The following is an 18,670-nucleotide window of genomic DNA, read 5'->3' as shown; positions in this document are numbered from 1 at the left end:
GGGAAAAACAAACCAGAATGTGAAAAAAGTAAGATAAGTTATCAGATATACAAGGGAGTGAAACAGTTGATTGAAAAGTACTTTAACCACAATACCTTTTCTCCATTCTTAAAAGAGGCATTTTGAATATTTTAGTTACTATTTCTTTCACGAAAACCCCCAATTTCCCAATGCTCCCACATTGAGTACTCACCTGATTCATCTGAAGGCTGAATCCGGGCTTTTATTTCTGCTAAGCTGGGCTCCCCCTCTTGGGAGACCGATGCTGCTGCCCCCTCCTCTGTATCCTCTACCTTAGTCACGGTGAAGTGCGGCATTGCTGTAGTTAGGAACCCGTGCTCTCCCTATATTTAAGCTTCCTTCCAGTCTACCTTCCCTGCCTACCTCTTCCTTGCTGTGCGCTTTCCGACTCTGATCACTGCCCACAGGAGACCTAGCCTGGGAATCGGGAAGTACTTTCAGCTCACGTGACCTACAGCCCCAAGGGAGTGGAACCTAGAAGACACGCCTTCCACAGTGTTTACCATTCACTTAAAAGGATTAAGCACTCCACCTCTTGCTTATTGTTATTAAACTCTAAGAATCCCAAGAACTGTTTAGGCTGCTTTCCCAGAGCTGCCAATGGCTGGAGAGTGGGCAGAATGCATGGAACTCCACCCACTGTGTGCTCACCCTCCTGTTTCCTTAAGTTATTTGCACGTCGGGATCTCAACCTCTGCTCTCATATCTCACAGGAGAAAGAAGATTAGGGAACAGTTCATTTTGTAAACTTTTCGTTTTAAAGAAAGACTTACACTTACATTAATTTAGAAAATCAAACTATTTGTAAGCTTCTGTTGCTTTATTTCAAAGCATACTGAAACTACTCATACAAATCAATAAAAGTTTTTTCTTATCTTTCAGATAAGAACATTCACTTGGCAAGTATTTAATGAATATCTATATATTTTATACAAGATATAGTTCTAGATGCTATAGTGTATACAAGGACATCCAAGAAGAGACATTAACTTTCCCGAAAGTCCAAGTTGTTTAAAAGAGCAAAATATTTTTAAAGGGAAGAGTTCAGAATTTTTTGTACTGTACAGAGTTTAAACATTGTGTTTTAAAGGAAAAAAAAAAACAAGAAAATCCCTGATTAAGAGGTGTACAGTTCCTTCAGTACACACTTAAAATAACATACTTAACTTTATCAGATAACTGTGTTCTCAGTTGATGACTTTAACTACAGAGTATAAGGCCCTATCTCTGCACCTAGACAAGGGAGTTCAGTAACTTGAGCTCTGTGCTATTTTCCATTAATGATGTAATATGAGGGCTTTGTTGTTAGTAACACCTGACAAACAAGACTGCACTAAATTTAAAGAAGAATGATGGTTTATAATCCCCATTTATTCCAGTATATACCACTTCTAAAAGAGAATGAAGCCAATAGTTGTTAAAGACCTACTCTGTGCTCTGCATTGCACTAGAAACTTTCTGTTATGATCTCATTTAATCATCACAGCAACAGAAACATTAGGCTAGGAACTTGCCCAAAGTCACAGAGTTTGTAAATGGTGAAGCCCCACTTAAAAACCTCTAATACTCTTGTTGGTAGGCAGCATAGAAGTTTCACAGAAAGAAAACTCATATACACTTACCTCATTTTATTTCATGGGCTCCTGTTTAACACTGGTTTGTAATCTTGGCAGCACCATTGGTATCACCTGGGGAGATTTTAGAACAACTAATGCCTGGTCCCATCCCAGCTATTCTGATATAATTCCTCTGGAGTAGAACCTGGGCAAAAGGACCTGTAAAAGTTCCCTCAGGTGGTTCTAACAGGCAGCCAAGGTTGAGAACTATCAATACTACAAGAGAAACGTTTGTCACTTGAGAAGGCTTTGAAACTGCTTTTTATCTCTGATAGAAACTAAATCAGGTGTGGTAGTGCCCTTGGTGATTTTTCCATATTTACAACTCAGGTAGCTACTCTGCTGATTTACTCAAATTGTCTACCAAATTGTCAGAGTTCAACATTATATTCTAGGTTCCAAATTTATTAATACCTTAGTGCCATTGGATATTTCCAATGGGATCTTACTTTTCATATTTAATTTATTAAGAGAGTTGAACTGTGGCTAATCTTTTATAGTCAGTGGACAGAAACAATGACTCATGTTTATAAATCTATGTACAGCTTGTACACATAAGCCTATGTACGAATGTTATCCTGTCACCTCTCCCCTCTAAAAAAAACCCCCAAACTAAACAAGTAGGAATGTAACAAATTCCTGTTAAAACGATGAGTAATTTATTTACCAACTTGAGAGAGAGCTAACTTACCAATAGTTCTCTCCTAGACTGGACGGTAGATAACAGTGCAGGGGCATAAAATATTCAAGGCAAGGTTAAAGTAATATAGAAAATGTTGCGGGCGGGGAAAGTGGCAAAGAAGAGACGTGTAAGTGCTATATAGGAACAGTGGTTAGACAGAGAAGGTGGGATGTAAGAAACAGCTATTTAAAGTACAACAAACTACCACAAAGAGTATACCATTCCACAGCCACCATGATGGCTAAAACTGGTAAGACTGACAATTTTGGTGAGAATGTGGAATGAAAGGAACTTTCATACATTGTTACTGGAGTGTAAATTGGTTCACCCACTTTGGAAAGGGGTCTGGTACTTTCCCCTATAATCCAACAATTGCACTCCTCGGTATTTACCCCCCTGAATGAAAATAGTATAAGAATGTTCACAGCAGTTTATTAACAATAGGCCAAAACTGGAAACCCAAGTGTATATCCACAGGAGAATGGATAAACTCTGATATATTCATACAAAGGATTACTATTCAGCTATAAAAAGGAATGAACCAGTGTGATACCTACAACAATATAGGTGAATCTCAGAAACATTATGCTAGGTGAAAGAAGAGTACATAAACAAAAGCTTTTGTTTATGTTTTTTTTGTTAAGAGTACTTAAACAAAAGAGTACATAATATATGGAGCCACTAATAGGAAGTTTTAGAGCTGGCAAAAGTAATGTGGTGCAAAACCAACAGGACAATGGTTGCCTTTGGGGGAATGGAAGTGGAGACGGGGCATGAGAGAACTTCGCAGAGTGATGGTAATATTCCACATCTTGATAGAGTTTAAAGTTCCACAGGTATATGCATTTGTCAAAATTCAGTCAATCTTCACTTAAAATTTGTGTATTTGGGCTTCCCTGGTGGCGCAGTGGTTGAGAGTCCGCCTGCCGATGCAGGGGACACGGGTTCGTGCCCCAGTCCGGGAAGATCCCACATGCCGCGGAGAGGCTGCTGGGCCTGCGCATCCGGAGCCTGTGCTCCGCAACGGGAGAGGCTGCAACAGTGAGAGCCCCGCATACCGCAAAAAAAAAAAAAAAATTGTGTATTTCATGGTATGAAAAGTTTAACTCAAAAGAAAAAAGCTGCAAACAGATACTGAATTCTAACTAACAATCTGATTTTGAAGTATTTGGGAAAAATGAACTGATATCTGCAATTTGAAACTTGAAACCTTGAAATGCATATACTAAGATAAATGGATAGACATACGACAGGAAAAGTATTATAAAATACTAATGATAGATTCTGGGTGGTGAGTATACAAGTGTTCACTCTAAGTCTTGCAATTATTTGTATTTTTGAAATTTTTATAATAAAATGTTGAAAAAATACAATAAACTGACACCATTATGAAAATGAATAGGCAAGTCAAAGACTGGGAGAAAATATTCATAAAACATATGCTTGGGCTTCCCTGGTGGCGCAGTGGTTGAGAGTCCGCCTGCCGATGCAGGGGACGCAGGTTCGTGCCCTGGTCCAGGAAGATCCCACATGCCGCGAAGCGGCTGGGCCCGTGAGCCATGTCCACTGAGCCTGTGTGTCCAGAGCCTGTGCTCCACAACGGGAGAGGCCACAACAGTGAGAGCCCCACGTACCGCAAAAAAAAACAAAAAACAAAAAAACATATGCTTGACAAAGGACTTGTATTTTGAGTATACAATAATCCCCTACAACTTAATAATAAAAAGACAACTCAACAGAAAATGAGCAAGGGCTTCCCTGGTGGAACAGAGGTTAAGAATCTGCCTGCCAATGTAGGGGACACAGGTTCGAGCTCTGGTCCGGGAAGATCCCACATGCCGCGGAGCAACTAAGCCCGTGCACCACAACTACTGAGCCTGAGATCTAGAGCCCATGGGCCACAACTACTTAGCCTGGGGGCCACAACTACTGAGCTCGCATGCCACAACTACTGAAGCCCGTGCACCTAGAGCCCATGCTCCACAACGAGAAGCCACCACAATGAGAAGCCTGCACACCGCAACAAAGAGTAGCCCCTGCTCGCCACAACTATAGAAAGCCTGTGCGCAGCAACGAAGACCCAATGCAGCCAAAAATAAATAAATAAAATAAATTTTTAAAAAAGAAAATGAACAAAAGATTCAAACAGACAATTCACAAAGGAAGCTATACACATGGCTAATAGCACTTGAAAAACTGCTCAGTGGCCATCAAGGAAATGCAAATTAAAATCACAATTAAAGGGCTTCCCTGGTGGCGCAGTGGTTGAGAGTCCGCCTGCCGATGCAGGGGACACAGGTTTGTGCCCCGGTCCGGGAAGATCCCACGTGCCGTGGAGCGGCTGGGCCCGTGAGCCATGGCCGCTGAGCCTGCGCGTCCAGAGCCTGTGCTCCGCAACGGGAGAGGCCACAACAGTGAGAGGCCCGCGTACCACACACACACAAAAAAAAATCACAATTAAAACTGTTGGCAAGGGGCTTCCCTGGTGGTGCAGTGGTTAAGAATCCGCCTGCCAATGCAGGGGACATGGGTTCAAGCTCTGGTCCGGGAAGATCCCACATGCAGTGGAGCAAATAAGTCCATACACCATAACTACTGAGCCTGCGCTCTAGAGTTGGCAAGCCACAGCTACTGACCCCACGTGCTACAACTACTGAAGCCCGCATGCCTAGAGCCCGTGCTCCGCAACAAGAGAAGCCACTGCAATGAGAAGCCCACGCAACACAAAGAAGTGCGGCCCCCACTTGCCACCACTAGAGAAAGCCTGCGCACAGCAACAAAGACCCAACACAGCCAAAAATAAATAAATAAAATAAATAAATCTATAAAAAAAAAAACTGTTGGCAAGGATGTAGAGCAAATGTTGATGTGAATGTTGGTGTGATGACTTTGGAAGAATGTCTGGCAGTTTTGTGGGGTTCTTTTGCAGTACGCAGGCCTCTCACTGTTGTGGCCTCTCCCGTTGTGGAGCACAGGCTCCGGATGCACAGGCTCAGCGGCCATGGCTCACGGGCCCAGCGGCTCCGCGGCATGTGGGATCTTCCCGGACCGGAGCACGAACCTGCGTCCCCTGCATCGGCAGGCGGATTCTCAACCACTGCGCCACCAGGGAAGCCCTGGCAGTTTTTTAATAAGTTTAAACATACACTTACCCTATGACCCAGCAATTCCTTTTTGTTTGTTTGTTTTTTGGTTTTTGCGGTACGTGGGCCTCTCACTGTTGTGGCCTCTCCCGTTGCGGAACTCAGCGGCCATGGCTCACGGGCCCAGCCACTCCGTAGCATGTGGGATCTTCCCGGACCGGAGCACGAACCCGCGTCCCCTGCATCGGCAGGCGGACTCTCAACCACTGCGCCACCAGGGAAGTCCCAGCAATTCCTTTTATAGGTATCTACCCAAGAGAAATAAAAGCTAAATCCACAAAAAAAACTTTTGAACATGTATGTTTTTAGCAGCTTTATTCCTAACAGCCCAAACAGGAAAGAGCCTAGGTATCCATCACAAGATAAACAACCTATAGTATATTCATACAATAGACTATTACCCAACAATAACCAGGAATGAACTACTGATACATTCAACAACATGGCTGAATCTCAAAAACATTAGAAATTATACATCACACATTAATTACACGCACACTTTAGTGTTTAGGTGTGAAGCACATTGATGTCTGCAACTCATTTTGAAATGCTTCAAAGATGGATGGATCAATGGAAGGGATGAATATGTGATAAAACAAATACAGCATGGATTTCCCTGGTGGTGCAGTGGTTAAGACGTGGTGCTCCCAATGCAGGGGGCCTGGGTTCGATGATCCCTGGTCAGGGAACTAGATCCCACATTCATGCCTCAACTAAGGGAGCCCGCCGGCTGCAACTAAACTAAGACCCGGTGCAACCAAATAAATTAAATAAATTAATTAAAATGTGTTTTTTTTTAAAAAAAACAAATATAGCACAATGTTAATTGTAGCATATGGAGGATATGGATATGGGTGTTCATCATACAGTCTTTCAACTTCTGTATATGTTTGAAATTTTTCATTTAAAAAATGTCAGAAAAAAATATAATGAACTGAATGAAGTTTACTGAAATCTAAAAAACTTTGGATCTGAGTATAAAACAAGTCACTTATGGTCAAATTTCATTTCACATAAAATTCAGGCAGCTGCATAAATGCTTTTCCTGATTCTAGAGTGTTGAATATTGTTTGAAATGAGAATCATCATACAGGCTTGAAATACTTATAGTTTCACATTAAAAAAAAAAAAAAAAAAACCAAGGAATTCCCTGGCGGTCCAGCGGTTGGGACTCCACGCTTCTACTGCCAGGGACCCAGGTTCCCAGGTTCGATCCCTGGTCGGAGAACTGAGATCCTGCATGGCATATGGCCAAAGAAACAAACAAAAACAAAAAACAAAAACAAAACAAAAAACCCCACCACCACAACAGCAATATCCATGGGAGAACAGACTTGTGCTTGCCAGTGGGGAGAGAGGGTGAGGGAGGGGTTGATTGGGAGTTTGAGATTAGCAGATGCAAACTACTATATACAGAATGGATAAACAAGGTCCTACTGTGTAGCACAGGGAACTATTAATATATTCAATATCCTGTCATAAACCATAATGGAAAAGAATATGAAAAAGAATATATATATAATATAACTGAATCACTTTGCTGTCCAGCAGAAATTAACACGACATTGTAAATCAGCTATACTTAAATAAAATAAATTAAAAAAAAAATCTATGGTATTTTGAAGCAGTAAGATATAAGGCCAGGCTACGGCAAAAAGGGCATTTCTTATGGTATTACTTCCACAGTGCTTTATACATTAGGCTAAATATTATACATATTATATTTATTTTATTAGTTTCACTAAAACACTTGTGACTATATTATGTCTGTATTTTTAAAAAAGCATGCCCATTCTTTAAAAGAATGTGTCTACTTTGGGTAATATTTTGAAAGTAAAATTTACCATTCTACACTATTCTATTATGAATTTTTAATCATGGCTAACAATTCAATTTTTCATCATGGCTAACAATTCATGATAACCAGCATTTTATTTTATTCAGCCCATTTATCAAATTAGGTTCAGTGAAAAGACTGAAACAAGGGAAAGTCAGTGGGAAATTATTTTCGACATAAGGATTCTCTATCAGTTTTTAATATTTTGTTATATGCCATCACTAAAAACCATTCAATTTTAAAGCAAATCATATATGTATTTCCTCTTGGTTTGCAGAAACTGAGAACTGTATTGTACAAAAGCTATGCAAATTATCTAGAACCACACAATCTCACTGCAAATTATCTCTGGTAAAGGACTATTTTCCTCTAAATTTCCAGTTCATTGTGGGCTAAAAATTTTGAAAAAAACCCCAATAATAATAATAAAAATTACTAGAAAATGAAAAATATACAAAACACAAATTCCAATTTTTATTATTAGATTCAATAGACATAAACCTGCTTTAACAAATTGCTATGCAAGTTTCTAAAAACTCTGAATTTCTGAACTCATCTCCTCACAGACATAATAAATAGCTCATGGTCCAGCACCGTCTGCATACAACACTCTGAATGGCTCTGTTAGAGAATGATCTAAACATTCTGCTAGAAGAGAATGAGCAGTTCACTACCTAAATTTAGAGATATAGTTGGAGTCTGAAAAGTATACAGATTCTCATTATGTATATACAAATTTCCTATTTACCGTACTCAGCAAAACCTTTTTCTCCTTCAGACACTGGGACAGTAAATATTAATTTAAAATATAAAAATGACCACAAACTAAATCTTGCCTTACTATGTAGACAATTATAAAAAGACTTAAATGAATCAATTACTTTGATGAGGACCAACTATCATGGATAGTAAGGACTTAAAACTTCTAAATCTCAAAATTACATAAAATTGTCTATGAATAGATTTTTATAAAATGGCATGAATGATGAATAATGTATTTGGGGGCTAATGACTGAAAGACAGTAAATACATAAAAGACATTATTTTCTGATGGATTCGTAATATTGTAGGGTAAGGATGACAAAGAGTTCTCCAAATCAAAACATCAGAAAAATCTATTCTTTACTGAGGCTGAAGGAATCATGCATTTATTCAATATATATTTGAGTGTTCACTATGTGCCAGGAAACAGGAATACAATGGAGAACAAGACACTGCTCCTGCCCTCAAGGAGTTCGCAGTCTTGTTATCCAATTATTTATCCAATAAAAGGCAATATAAAACAATATACTGTAATACAGTATAAGCATAGAAAGAATCTTGAGAGCACAACACAGCACTACCTTGCCCAGTTACTTCCACAGGGACCTAAAGTTGTGAGTCTTCACTAGAGGAAAGAATGTAGTAGGATAGTTGATGGCTAGCTAATTTGCTAGCTACGCCTTCCATTTTGGTTACTGATCCAAATTCTAAAGAAGGCATTATCAAAAGCCTCTGAGCACTTAGAGCCCTCAGCTTCTACTGTTAACTTTTTCACAATATTGCAATTCCCTGTATAAGACTGCTCATCTCAATGTCATCATACCCTAGGTATGATAGGACCCAAGAATCACCAACCAGAGGTAAGCACTGGCAGCTACTAACATGGACTACTCAGTAACTCAGAATCTCATTTCTGATGTATGACATTTCATTCTTTAACTATGAAATACGCTATATGGGCTTCTAGTCAAGGCTAGCAATACTGTATAGAAAATAACACTGATGTTAAGCACCATACTGTCAAAACTTAGGACATATTTCTAAAAATGTAAAGAAAGGAAAATGAAAACATAATTTGAAACAAAATTTCCTTGTTAATTTTCTCCTCAGAGAACAAGTGTTTTTATAAGTTATTGCTTCCCTCCTCCCCTGAAACAAAACTCCATTTTAAAATAGATCTACCGAGACAGGGGTCAAAATATGAATATTCATTAACTTTAGATGGACTAATGTAACTAAATCAGTAACTGTTCATGTAATTCAGCACGATTATACTGCCCTAGTTATCTGAGATCATTTGTGTAAAAGACAGTAAAATACACATTGTTAGGCCAGATTTCTTGTTAGGAACACAGAACCTTAAGTTATTTTGGAAACATGTCATTTTACTACTTTTTTAAAAAAACCATTTCCTTTCATGCCCCCAATCCCAGGCAAAATAATTGCAAAAATGTACCCAGAAGATAAAGACTGCATTTCCTTATGCTTGCTCTATTATACATTTGAAGCTGAATAAATGTTTCAACAGAGCCAGCCACCATTAGCAGAGGAAGTGTAATGACAATAATACTGGTGTTAGAATCACAAACACTGGGTTCAAATCACTATTCTTCAATTTATTACTTGTATGACCCTGGGCAGGTTACTTAACCTTATCAGCTTCAGCTTTTTCCTGGAGAAGAAATCCACCTTAGCTCAGAAGAAAATGACTTTTTTTTTTAAATGAAAAAGTATCAGAACTGATGATTTTTCAGCAAAGGAAAGAATTAACCTAATCTAATAGGAAAGCCTGTTCTCTATTTCCTATTAATTCCTAAAATTTTATTTGGAAATTAGAACACTGCTAAATTAGAAAAAAAATAAATCAGGGGGCTTCCCTGCTGGCGCAGTGGGTGGGAATCTGCCTGCCAATGCAGGGGACACGGGTTCGATCCCTGGCCTGGGAAGATTCCCACATGCCGCGGAGCAACTAAGCCCGTGTGCCACAACTACTGAGCCCGCGCGCCTAGAGCCGGTGCTCTGCAACAAGTGAAGCCACGACAATGAGAAGCCCGCACACCACTCGCTGCAACTAGAGAAAGCCGGCGCACAGAACAAAGACCCAACACAGCCAAAAATAAAAACAAATAAATAAATAAATTTATTTAAAAAAAAAATCAAAAGCAGAATTTTTTACATGCACCTTGGGATGTAAATTAACTGTTGTGAAAATAAGTATTATTTCTGGATATAAAAAAACGAGCTTAAATAGTAAAAGCAAATGCTCTCAAAATAAAGATAAATTTCAATTGGATTCAATTATCATAGCTCCTCGAAGTGAAAATGTACATGTGTATACAAGAGTTTTAAACTTCTTAGTGTTTTCTTTTTGTAAAATTAGCAATATGAAAAATGAATACCCTTACCCCAAAAGGAAAAACAGCCTTGTCTGGTAAAATGGAAGAAATTTAGGCGTCACTTTGCCAAAAATTAAAGCTATCTACCAAATGGTTCCAACTGTAAACAGATGAATGCTATCAACTGAATATCTTGCACGGATTTCTCAAGGCCATATGAAATGTAATAAGGCTTAGCAATGCAGTAACAAAAATACAAAGCAGAAGACTGAAACCCAGCTCTCAGTTAAAATAATACGAAATTTTAAAAAGAAAAAAACAAAAAACTAAAGTTAGGATTAAGACCTAAGTATACCTGCCATTTCCTAACAACTTAATACAGCTTTTGTTTTCTATTTCTGTCCTTTCCAAGTACAAAAACTTAAATTTTAAGGAAAAACAAAAAAAAGTTTTAGACCTTACATTTTTTCAGTTAAAACATCCAGTGGTAATTTCAAATTTCCAAGTTTTGCATAGCCTCTCAGATTGACTTATTAATTGTACAATATTGGTTTGATTCTGAAATCTTGTTAACTGTGAATTCCACCCATGATTTAACAGTAGCTTAAAATTCTTCAAAAGTAAAATGCACTTGAATATCAGAAATGTTAAAAATATGACAAATGTACACCTTAGAACTGAGCAAATATGGTAATAATATTTCCTATTAATCAACTATTAAACTTCTGCAGTTAAAGCAAGGTGCTGTGTGTGTGTGTGTGTGGTATTGTATGTTCTGCAGTCTTGTGCTCATATCTTTATACATAATTGCAGGGATTCTACAAAGTACACCAAAGCATTAATAACAGGGTTTTAATGGGGAATATCTTCTTGGTTTTCCATTTACTTATAAAATTTCATTAAAATAATACATTGTTTTACACAATCACAAAATAAAATGCTTTCATAATTCCTACAATACGGCTCTCCAAATTTTCATACCTACTGCTAAGAAACACATCACCAAGAACTTAAACACATAAAATCTGCACTATTTTGAGTCAACAAGCCCACCAAGTGCAGCTGTGCAGATTACATCAGGCCAAAAGGGCAAGGGCGTTGGGGGGACTGAAATCCAGTTTGCCCGTCTCCAGTGAAGCTTGCTAGTCCAGAAGTATTTATTACGCAGAGGAGGCAAAAGGAGCACCACGATTCAAAAGTTTACAGCAAATATCGTCCTTCTAGGTCAGTACAAATTGCCTTAAACGTCAGCATTAGAAACATTCCCCTTATTCTAAGAGCCTTAACATTAGAAAAGCATGACTTTTATAAGATTCTTAGGTACCCAGGAGTGTCCTCTTCCTTCTTTTCCATTCCAATACAGGTAATATCAAAGCAAAGTTTATGAGAATCTGCAATCAAGAAACATGCTTCTGACAGGAAAAGAATGAGGCCCCGCACGGAAAGAATTAGTGAGGATACAGAAGAGACCACCCAAGATAAAAGACAATAAGTTGAAGCAATCACTCTTCCAATCACTAATATTTAATCAAATATCTAGAGTATTCTAGGACAGAATCTATAAAAGAAACTCCTTTCTATTAAAGTAGCTTTCTGGGGCTTTCCTGGTGGCACAGTGGTTAAGAATCCACCTGCCAATGCAGGGAACACGGGTTCGAGTCCCGGTCCGGGAAGATCCCACATGCCGCGGAGCAACTAAGTCCGTGCGCCACAACTACTGAGCCTGCGCTCTAGAGCCCGCGAGCCACAACTACTGAGCCCACATGCCACAACTACTGAAGCCCACGCGCCTAGAGCCCATGCTCTGCAACAATAGAAGCCACCTCAATGAGAAGCCCGCGCACCGCAACGAAGAGTAGTCCCTGCTCGCTGCAATCAGCGAAAGCCAGCGTGCAGCAACAAAGACCCAATGCAGCCAAAAATTGATAAATAAATAAAATTTATTTAAATAAATAAATAACGTAACTTTCTGGATTGCAGTCCAACCTTTTAAAAGCTTGTATTACAGATATTTTCAAATATACACAAAGTCAGAAAAAACAGTAAAATGAATCCTCATTAATCCAATTCAACCAATTATAAATGTTTGCCAATCGTATCTATCTCTCCTCAACTGTTTTGTGGCGTGGGGGGAGGGAGGGTGGAGTACACTTCGTTTCACCTGTAAATATGTCAATATGTATCTCTACAGATAAGGGCTTTATATTACCACAATGTCATAAATATACCTAAGAAAATTCACAATAATTCCTTAGTATTTTTTAACACCAAGTACGTGGTCAAATTTCCCTGATTTTCTCAAAAGTGGCTTTTTACAGTTGTTTTGTTCACATCTGGATCCAAAGAAAGTCCACACATTGCATTTGGTTGACAGCTTTTTATCTGTAACAGCTCCCCCCCCCTTTGTTCTCTCCTCCTCCACTCCATGCCATTTATTTGTTGAAAAGTCTAGTTATTCAATAAAATTTCCCACATTCTGGATTTAGCTGATTGCTACTTGTGGTGTAAAGTAGTATATTATAAAGTTTAATCATTGGCTTTGCAGTATGGAGAAGAGGGGGAAAAAACAGATGTGGTCTGTAACCAAAACGTGTCACACAAGTGCTACTTGTCTTTAGAAAAAAGTGGGGGGAGGAATCGAGCTTGGAAAAAAAAAATCTATCAGAGGATGCTATCAGGAAAGCTAAGAAGTGTTTTTACAAAACTATCCATTTTACTATGTTACACAATGTTAGTTACAGCTCTCTGTTAGTGTGTCAAAATGAAATGGTAGTATTCAATAACCATATAATATGAAAGGTATATTTAAAAGAAAGGTAATAGTCACCTGCAATTGGCAATACAATGTAATTCATTTATTTTTGCTTGGGGCAAAAAACTAGAATTTTTTTCCAAAAGTATAAAAAGATTGCTTGGTACTTTGAAACATGCTCTTATGAAAAATAAAAAGATAGCTTTGCAACACTATTCTGATTCTTAGTCAAACGTTATTTAACCCTAGCATGAGAGATTGATGTGACCTATGAATAACACACAGAATTGGTAGACCAGCAGAGTGGGCTAAACGTCCATGTGTAATATAATGGCACCAAGTGCAGATAAATACTCTGTAAGACCTACTGGCATTTAAGGAAAAGCCTGCTGGGCCTTGTCCACTTGGTGAACTTCTGCTTACCCTTCGCAGCCCACCTCAGGTAGGAAAGTTCTTCCCATGCATATAAGATTAATCCCTCTTCCCTTCTGAGCTATGGTCTCCAACTCTGGCTGAAGAGCTTTTAAATACTGTGGACAAAGAATGTTGCCTGCCATATCAGTGAATAAAGGACGTTGAGGCCATCGAGCCATCAGTCACTGCAGCCACCCCCAATGGTGCACCCTGAGGGGATTCAAGATGGAGAAAAACAGGATACTGGCCCTAGATAGCTAAGGCTCATCTCAAAGGAATAATTTCAATAAGCCCAGAGTCCTGAATCTTCTCATACACAGAACAGCACTAAATTCAATAACTTGAGATGTCTGGTTTTCTTTAATTAGCAGTAATCTTTTGATGTTTCCACGACTTGTTTTTTTTTGCAAAAACTCCTGTATATCCTGGCTCCTCCCTTACATCTTCACAACAGTCCCTCAGAGCTGTATGAGAGGTTGTCTTACTGAGGGTTTAAGTCCTCAGTAAGTCTGTCAAGTAAAATGTAATTCTCAACTTTTAGGTTGTGCATTTTTTTCAGTCGACAGCATTATGCTCTTCAGGTCCCTGTCCTCAAGAACCTACAGCCTAACCGAGGAAAATAATATGTAAACAAACAAATAAAAAACCAAAATTCAGTGAAATAGGTGCTCTAGTAGTAGTCTGTATAAGAGATACAGGGACTTAAAGAACTGATCTGATCTATCTGGGTGTCGGGTTGAATGAGAAAAGGTTTCAGAGGTGGCTCCATGAAGGAGGGGCTTATCTAAATAATTTTTGCATCTCTACCAGTTAACATCCCTCAGTAAAACTTGGTGACAGCCAGCCTCCAAGTTGGTACACTTAGAGGTCCTGACTCAACTGGCTTTTATTTTTACTCCACTTCAGAAACCGACTCCCAAGGCTGCACACTCGATCATGTTAACACTGGAACTGCCCCACCTCTGAATCCATTAACCCTAACATTCATCTATCTGATCACAGTCTTCAATCCCTCTACATCACTCACTATCACTTTTACCTCGTCAAGTCCTCCAGTCTCTCGGTGTCTCCATTTTACCTCAGTTCATCATTTTCCTTAACTATATTTTTCTACTGTGTTATTCTAAAATTTGCTGTATTTTTCTTTTTTTTGTATTTTGACGTATACTTCTATTCCTGCATTTATCATACAGCATTATAATTTATATGAAAATTTGTTTGCTTTCTCTATTAGATCATAACTTTCCTTAGAACAGTAATTGGATTCTTTTTCTCAGTCCTGCATCCTTAGCACCCAGAACAGAGCCTGGCCCATAATAATTGATCAGTAAATGTTGGTGCAAGTGTTCTTGTCATTTTCACCACTATTGCCATGAGCGCTCCAAAGGCAGAACCTATATTTTACCTGAGCATTTCCTATAGTTCCTACTGGAGTGCCTCACACACATCAGAGCCTCAGGGAGCATTTGTTGAATTGTAAAAGGTTGAAATGTTATTAGAAAATGTGTAAGACATATAAAAATATGTTCTCTTCTCTATTTTGGTATTATTATTTTAACAATCATTTAAGTTAACCAAATGGTTATGAGGCAAATGTAAACGATGTTCATCATGGCAGAGGCAAAATGATGTAATGGAAAGCCCTGGACAGAAGTCAGGAGGCCTGCATTTCAGTCTTGGCTCTGCCACTCATGATCTACAAATAACTATCTCTGTAAGCCTTAGTTTCCTCATTTATTAAAATGGGCTTTGACCAGAATTTGATTCTTGATCATCTGAGGTTCCCTAACTAACATGCTATGGCTCATAAAATTTTTTTAATTACAAAAGTGATACACTCTCAATATAAAAGATTGTACATGCCCTACTGAATTGTTTAGATAAAGGAAAATTCCCAGTCTCCACCCTATTTTCATAACTGTCCAGAGGTATCCACTCTCAGCAGTTCCTTCTGTACCTTTAAGGCATTCTTCACGCATAAGCAAGTACAGTGCTAAGATCGCTGATTTTATTTACCAACTTGACAGTCCCATAAGTTCTAATGGAACCTTGACAAAATGAAAAAGAACTATAAACACTTTGATAGCAGAAAGATAATTACTACTCAAAAGGCCAACAGTAGAAAAAAATTAAAACACAGATAGAAATAAATATTTAAAATTTGGTGTGTCACCCCACCTTGGTTGTGCAATGTAATGTGAATAAAAGGTATATGACACGATAAGAAACTTAAGGTGGGAAGAAATGTGGGAGGCATGGGAATTGTGGGGAAAGGAGAGAGAATGATACCAATGTCACAACCACTGAAGGATGTAAAAAGGGTCCCCCCACCAAAAAAAAAAATCACAAAATTCTAAATGGTAAAATAGCAAACACAATTCTGAAATACATTATGAACTTAAGGATAAGGATAGAGTCCACTGTAGAAGAGGAAGTAGTTGTTTTCATATACTAAATCCAACCCAGAGACAAATGTAGATTAGCACGTCCTTGATTTTCTTGACAACAGCATCCTTTGAAGATCAACATCTAAGTCCAGTAAGGGTATCTGCATATTACAAGGCCAAAGGTGAAATAATTACATTTCTAACCAGTTCCCTCTGATGGTGTGGAAAATATATCACAGGATGATCATCATAAGAAATTTTTTAAAAGACAATAAGAGAAAAATAGGTCATTGGGAAAGTAGGAAACTCGATTCCCAAGAATACTCTAGGGAAAAGTGCGATCTAATGGCTGGATTTTAATTTCCCTTTCTCTAGTACCAGAGACTATTTAAACATTAAGGAAGATGTTAGGTAGAGAACCAAGCTTTAACTTCTGTACCCAGCTAAACGAGATAGATTTTACCTACACACGTCCCCAGTTTTACCTTATGGTGTAAAGCAATACCACTCTAGACCTTAAAGAATGCTTATAGATAAGGACAGAAGCCTGGACAAGGATCCCGTTTCTGCAAGGCTAACTAACACATTACTGAAATAAGTCCACTTTTAAAAACAGAATAAAAATACAATTCCATAATATATAAGTCAGAAACCCAACAACATTTAACTATAAATTACCTAATGACAATTACAGCATTAAAAAAATTAACACTTACAGTCTTATCTGGTATTTTTACAACCTAAATAGAGTATGATGTGTAAAAACTAAAACTACAATTTAGAATTAATTTGTAAGAAGAGAAAATGATGAATTATTTTTTATTCCATAATGTAATTTTAACACCATGGTACATAGTGTAAAGTCTGTCAAGAAGTTGAAAATTGTTACAAGTCCAAGAATCGACCTGTAATGTCTTCATAAAAAAAAAGATTAGTCAAGGATAAGTGAATTCCAGGACTATAAACTTTACCAAATCTACCTTGTCTCCAGACATTAAAAAACAGAAATAAGGAACTAAAATCATTCTGGTTTCCTGCACGCTTTAGGTTAGGGGGAACAATATTTCCTGACACCGGAAAATGGCAATTCAGTGGCTGAAGCTACGGTTTTCAAATGTGGGTAGAATATCATTGTAAGAAACTTGAAGATTCTTAAGAGAAGTTTTCATTACCTGACAGATCTACGTTAGTTAGAACATAGCATAAAACTAAATATATAAAGCAGTACGGCACTTCTCAAACTTTTCTACTTCAGAGTCCGAAAAATGTTATGACCTCTCTGTTTTACCTCATCACCTCTTTCTCACTAAACCCAATGAAAACCTCCAAGCCCGCAGACACAAATTGGTTTAGGAAGCTGAACGTCTGCAGTGGTCAATATAAGTCAGAAGTAGCTTGTGTGCTACTTCCTGACTACAAAGTCTCAGCACTCAGTACATTCCATCTAAACTTCAAAGTGAAGAAATTATGTGGGAATCAGAAATCTCCATTTGACAGGATAGCCCCCTCAGATCCACCCAGCCTCACCCTGAGTGAGCTGTGCTACTCGAACCACACTGTCTCTGTAAAATATAATTTTTTAAAAAGAATTTTGTGATACAGTATCTGAAGTCTTTACAGGAAAGCCAGTAACTAAGATATGATCAATAACTACTCCTCATAACTGGCCTTAAAAGCAAACTGTAACAGTTGGAGCCCCAAAGACAACTCTCCACTAAATTTTACAATTTAGGATTCTCCATGCTGGAAAATTGTTAAATTCTTTGATATTCATCCTTAACCAAAATACCCATTTCAATTCTAAGAATACAAGAATGAGGAAGTCAAAACATACATCTACTTTCCTTCTTGTCATATACCTTCGCACACGCCAAATTACTATTGCAGAGATCCACTATGCTAACCATTATTCCAAAGGGTTCCTAAGCATCTCAAAAAGAGGTACCTTGGTTCCTGATGATTATTCTACAATGGAAAAATGATTTCCCAGTATATTGTCATCCTGGACAAATAAGCCAGTAACGGAAATATTTTGTTGTCTGTGTTTCTACTTACCCTCAGAAACATCCTGGGGGTTAGAAGTCCGGTCACTAGCTGGATCCAGTGCAACAGTCGCCAGTGAACTGGTGGCTCCAGACATCTCACTTATAGGCTCACTACGGCTTGTTTCAGGTACACTTTCCCGGGAGCTAAATCTTACCCGGGAACTGGATCGAGAACTGAGGTCCGGGCTGGTGTCTGACAAACCTGGAATGTCATCGATCTTTGTTGGTGTCACCATGAACCTAACTGAAGCCATCTTGGTGGTGTTTTCTGAAGGATGCATTTTTCTTTTTCTTTTCCTTTATAAGGACAAAGAAAAAAGAAAAAACCCTGCAAAACCCTTCCTCCTACGCTAGCAATTTTGGTTGCAAAAATAGAAAAGATAACTTAAAAAAAAAACCTCTCAATTACCTTGATTTACACCACACAAAAAGCCACTATATATAAGAATCCTTCTACTCAGAATTCAAGCCGCCTGTCCTAAAAAGTGCACTACCAGCAGCTGAAAAATATTTAAGGAAAAAAAAAAAAGACAAACGATGACAATCTCGTGTAACTTCGTTCCTTCAGAATGAAGAGCTATCTTAGTCATCTCCCCTGGTCCAGGGATGCGGGCAGACAGCCATGGTCTCAGAGAAGCAGGTGACGAAGCCTTTCTCTCCTCGACCTTAAGGTTT

General features: G+C 38.4%; 1 protein-coding gene across 2 annotated transcripts in view; it reads right to left on the bottom strand.

Annotated features, from left to right (window-relative positions):
- Positions 1–18,412, bottom strand: part of SLC12A6 (solute carrier family 12 member 6) — an 85,220-nt gene extending 66,808 nt beyond the window's left edge. Inside the window, exon 1 of one of the 2 annotated variants that reach the window (XM_060146846.1) lies at positions 18,006–18,412. In XM_060146846.1, coding sequence (XP_060002829.1) covers positions 18,006–18,276 — 271 coding nt within the window. In that variant the 5' untranslated portion in view covers positions 18,277–18,412. Of the gene's footprint in view, positions 1–193; positions 407–18,005 lie in introns of those variants that run through there. The other variant, XM_060146853.1, reaches the window with a different exon arrangement.
- Positions 18,413–18,670: the final 258 nt, after the last annotated feature.

This window comes from Lagenorhynchus albirostris, chromosome 1 (genome assembly GCF_949774975.1).
Source record: "Lagenorhynchus albirostris chromosome 1, mLagAlb1.1, whole genome shotgun sequence".
Taxonomy (NCBI): Eukaryota; Metazoa; Chordata; class Mammalia; order Artiodactyla; family Delphinidae; genus Lagenorhynchus; species Lagenorhynchus albirostris.
This window is presented reverse-complemented; position numbering and strand designations above follow the sequence as displayed.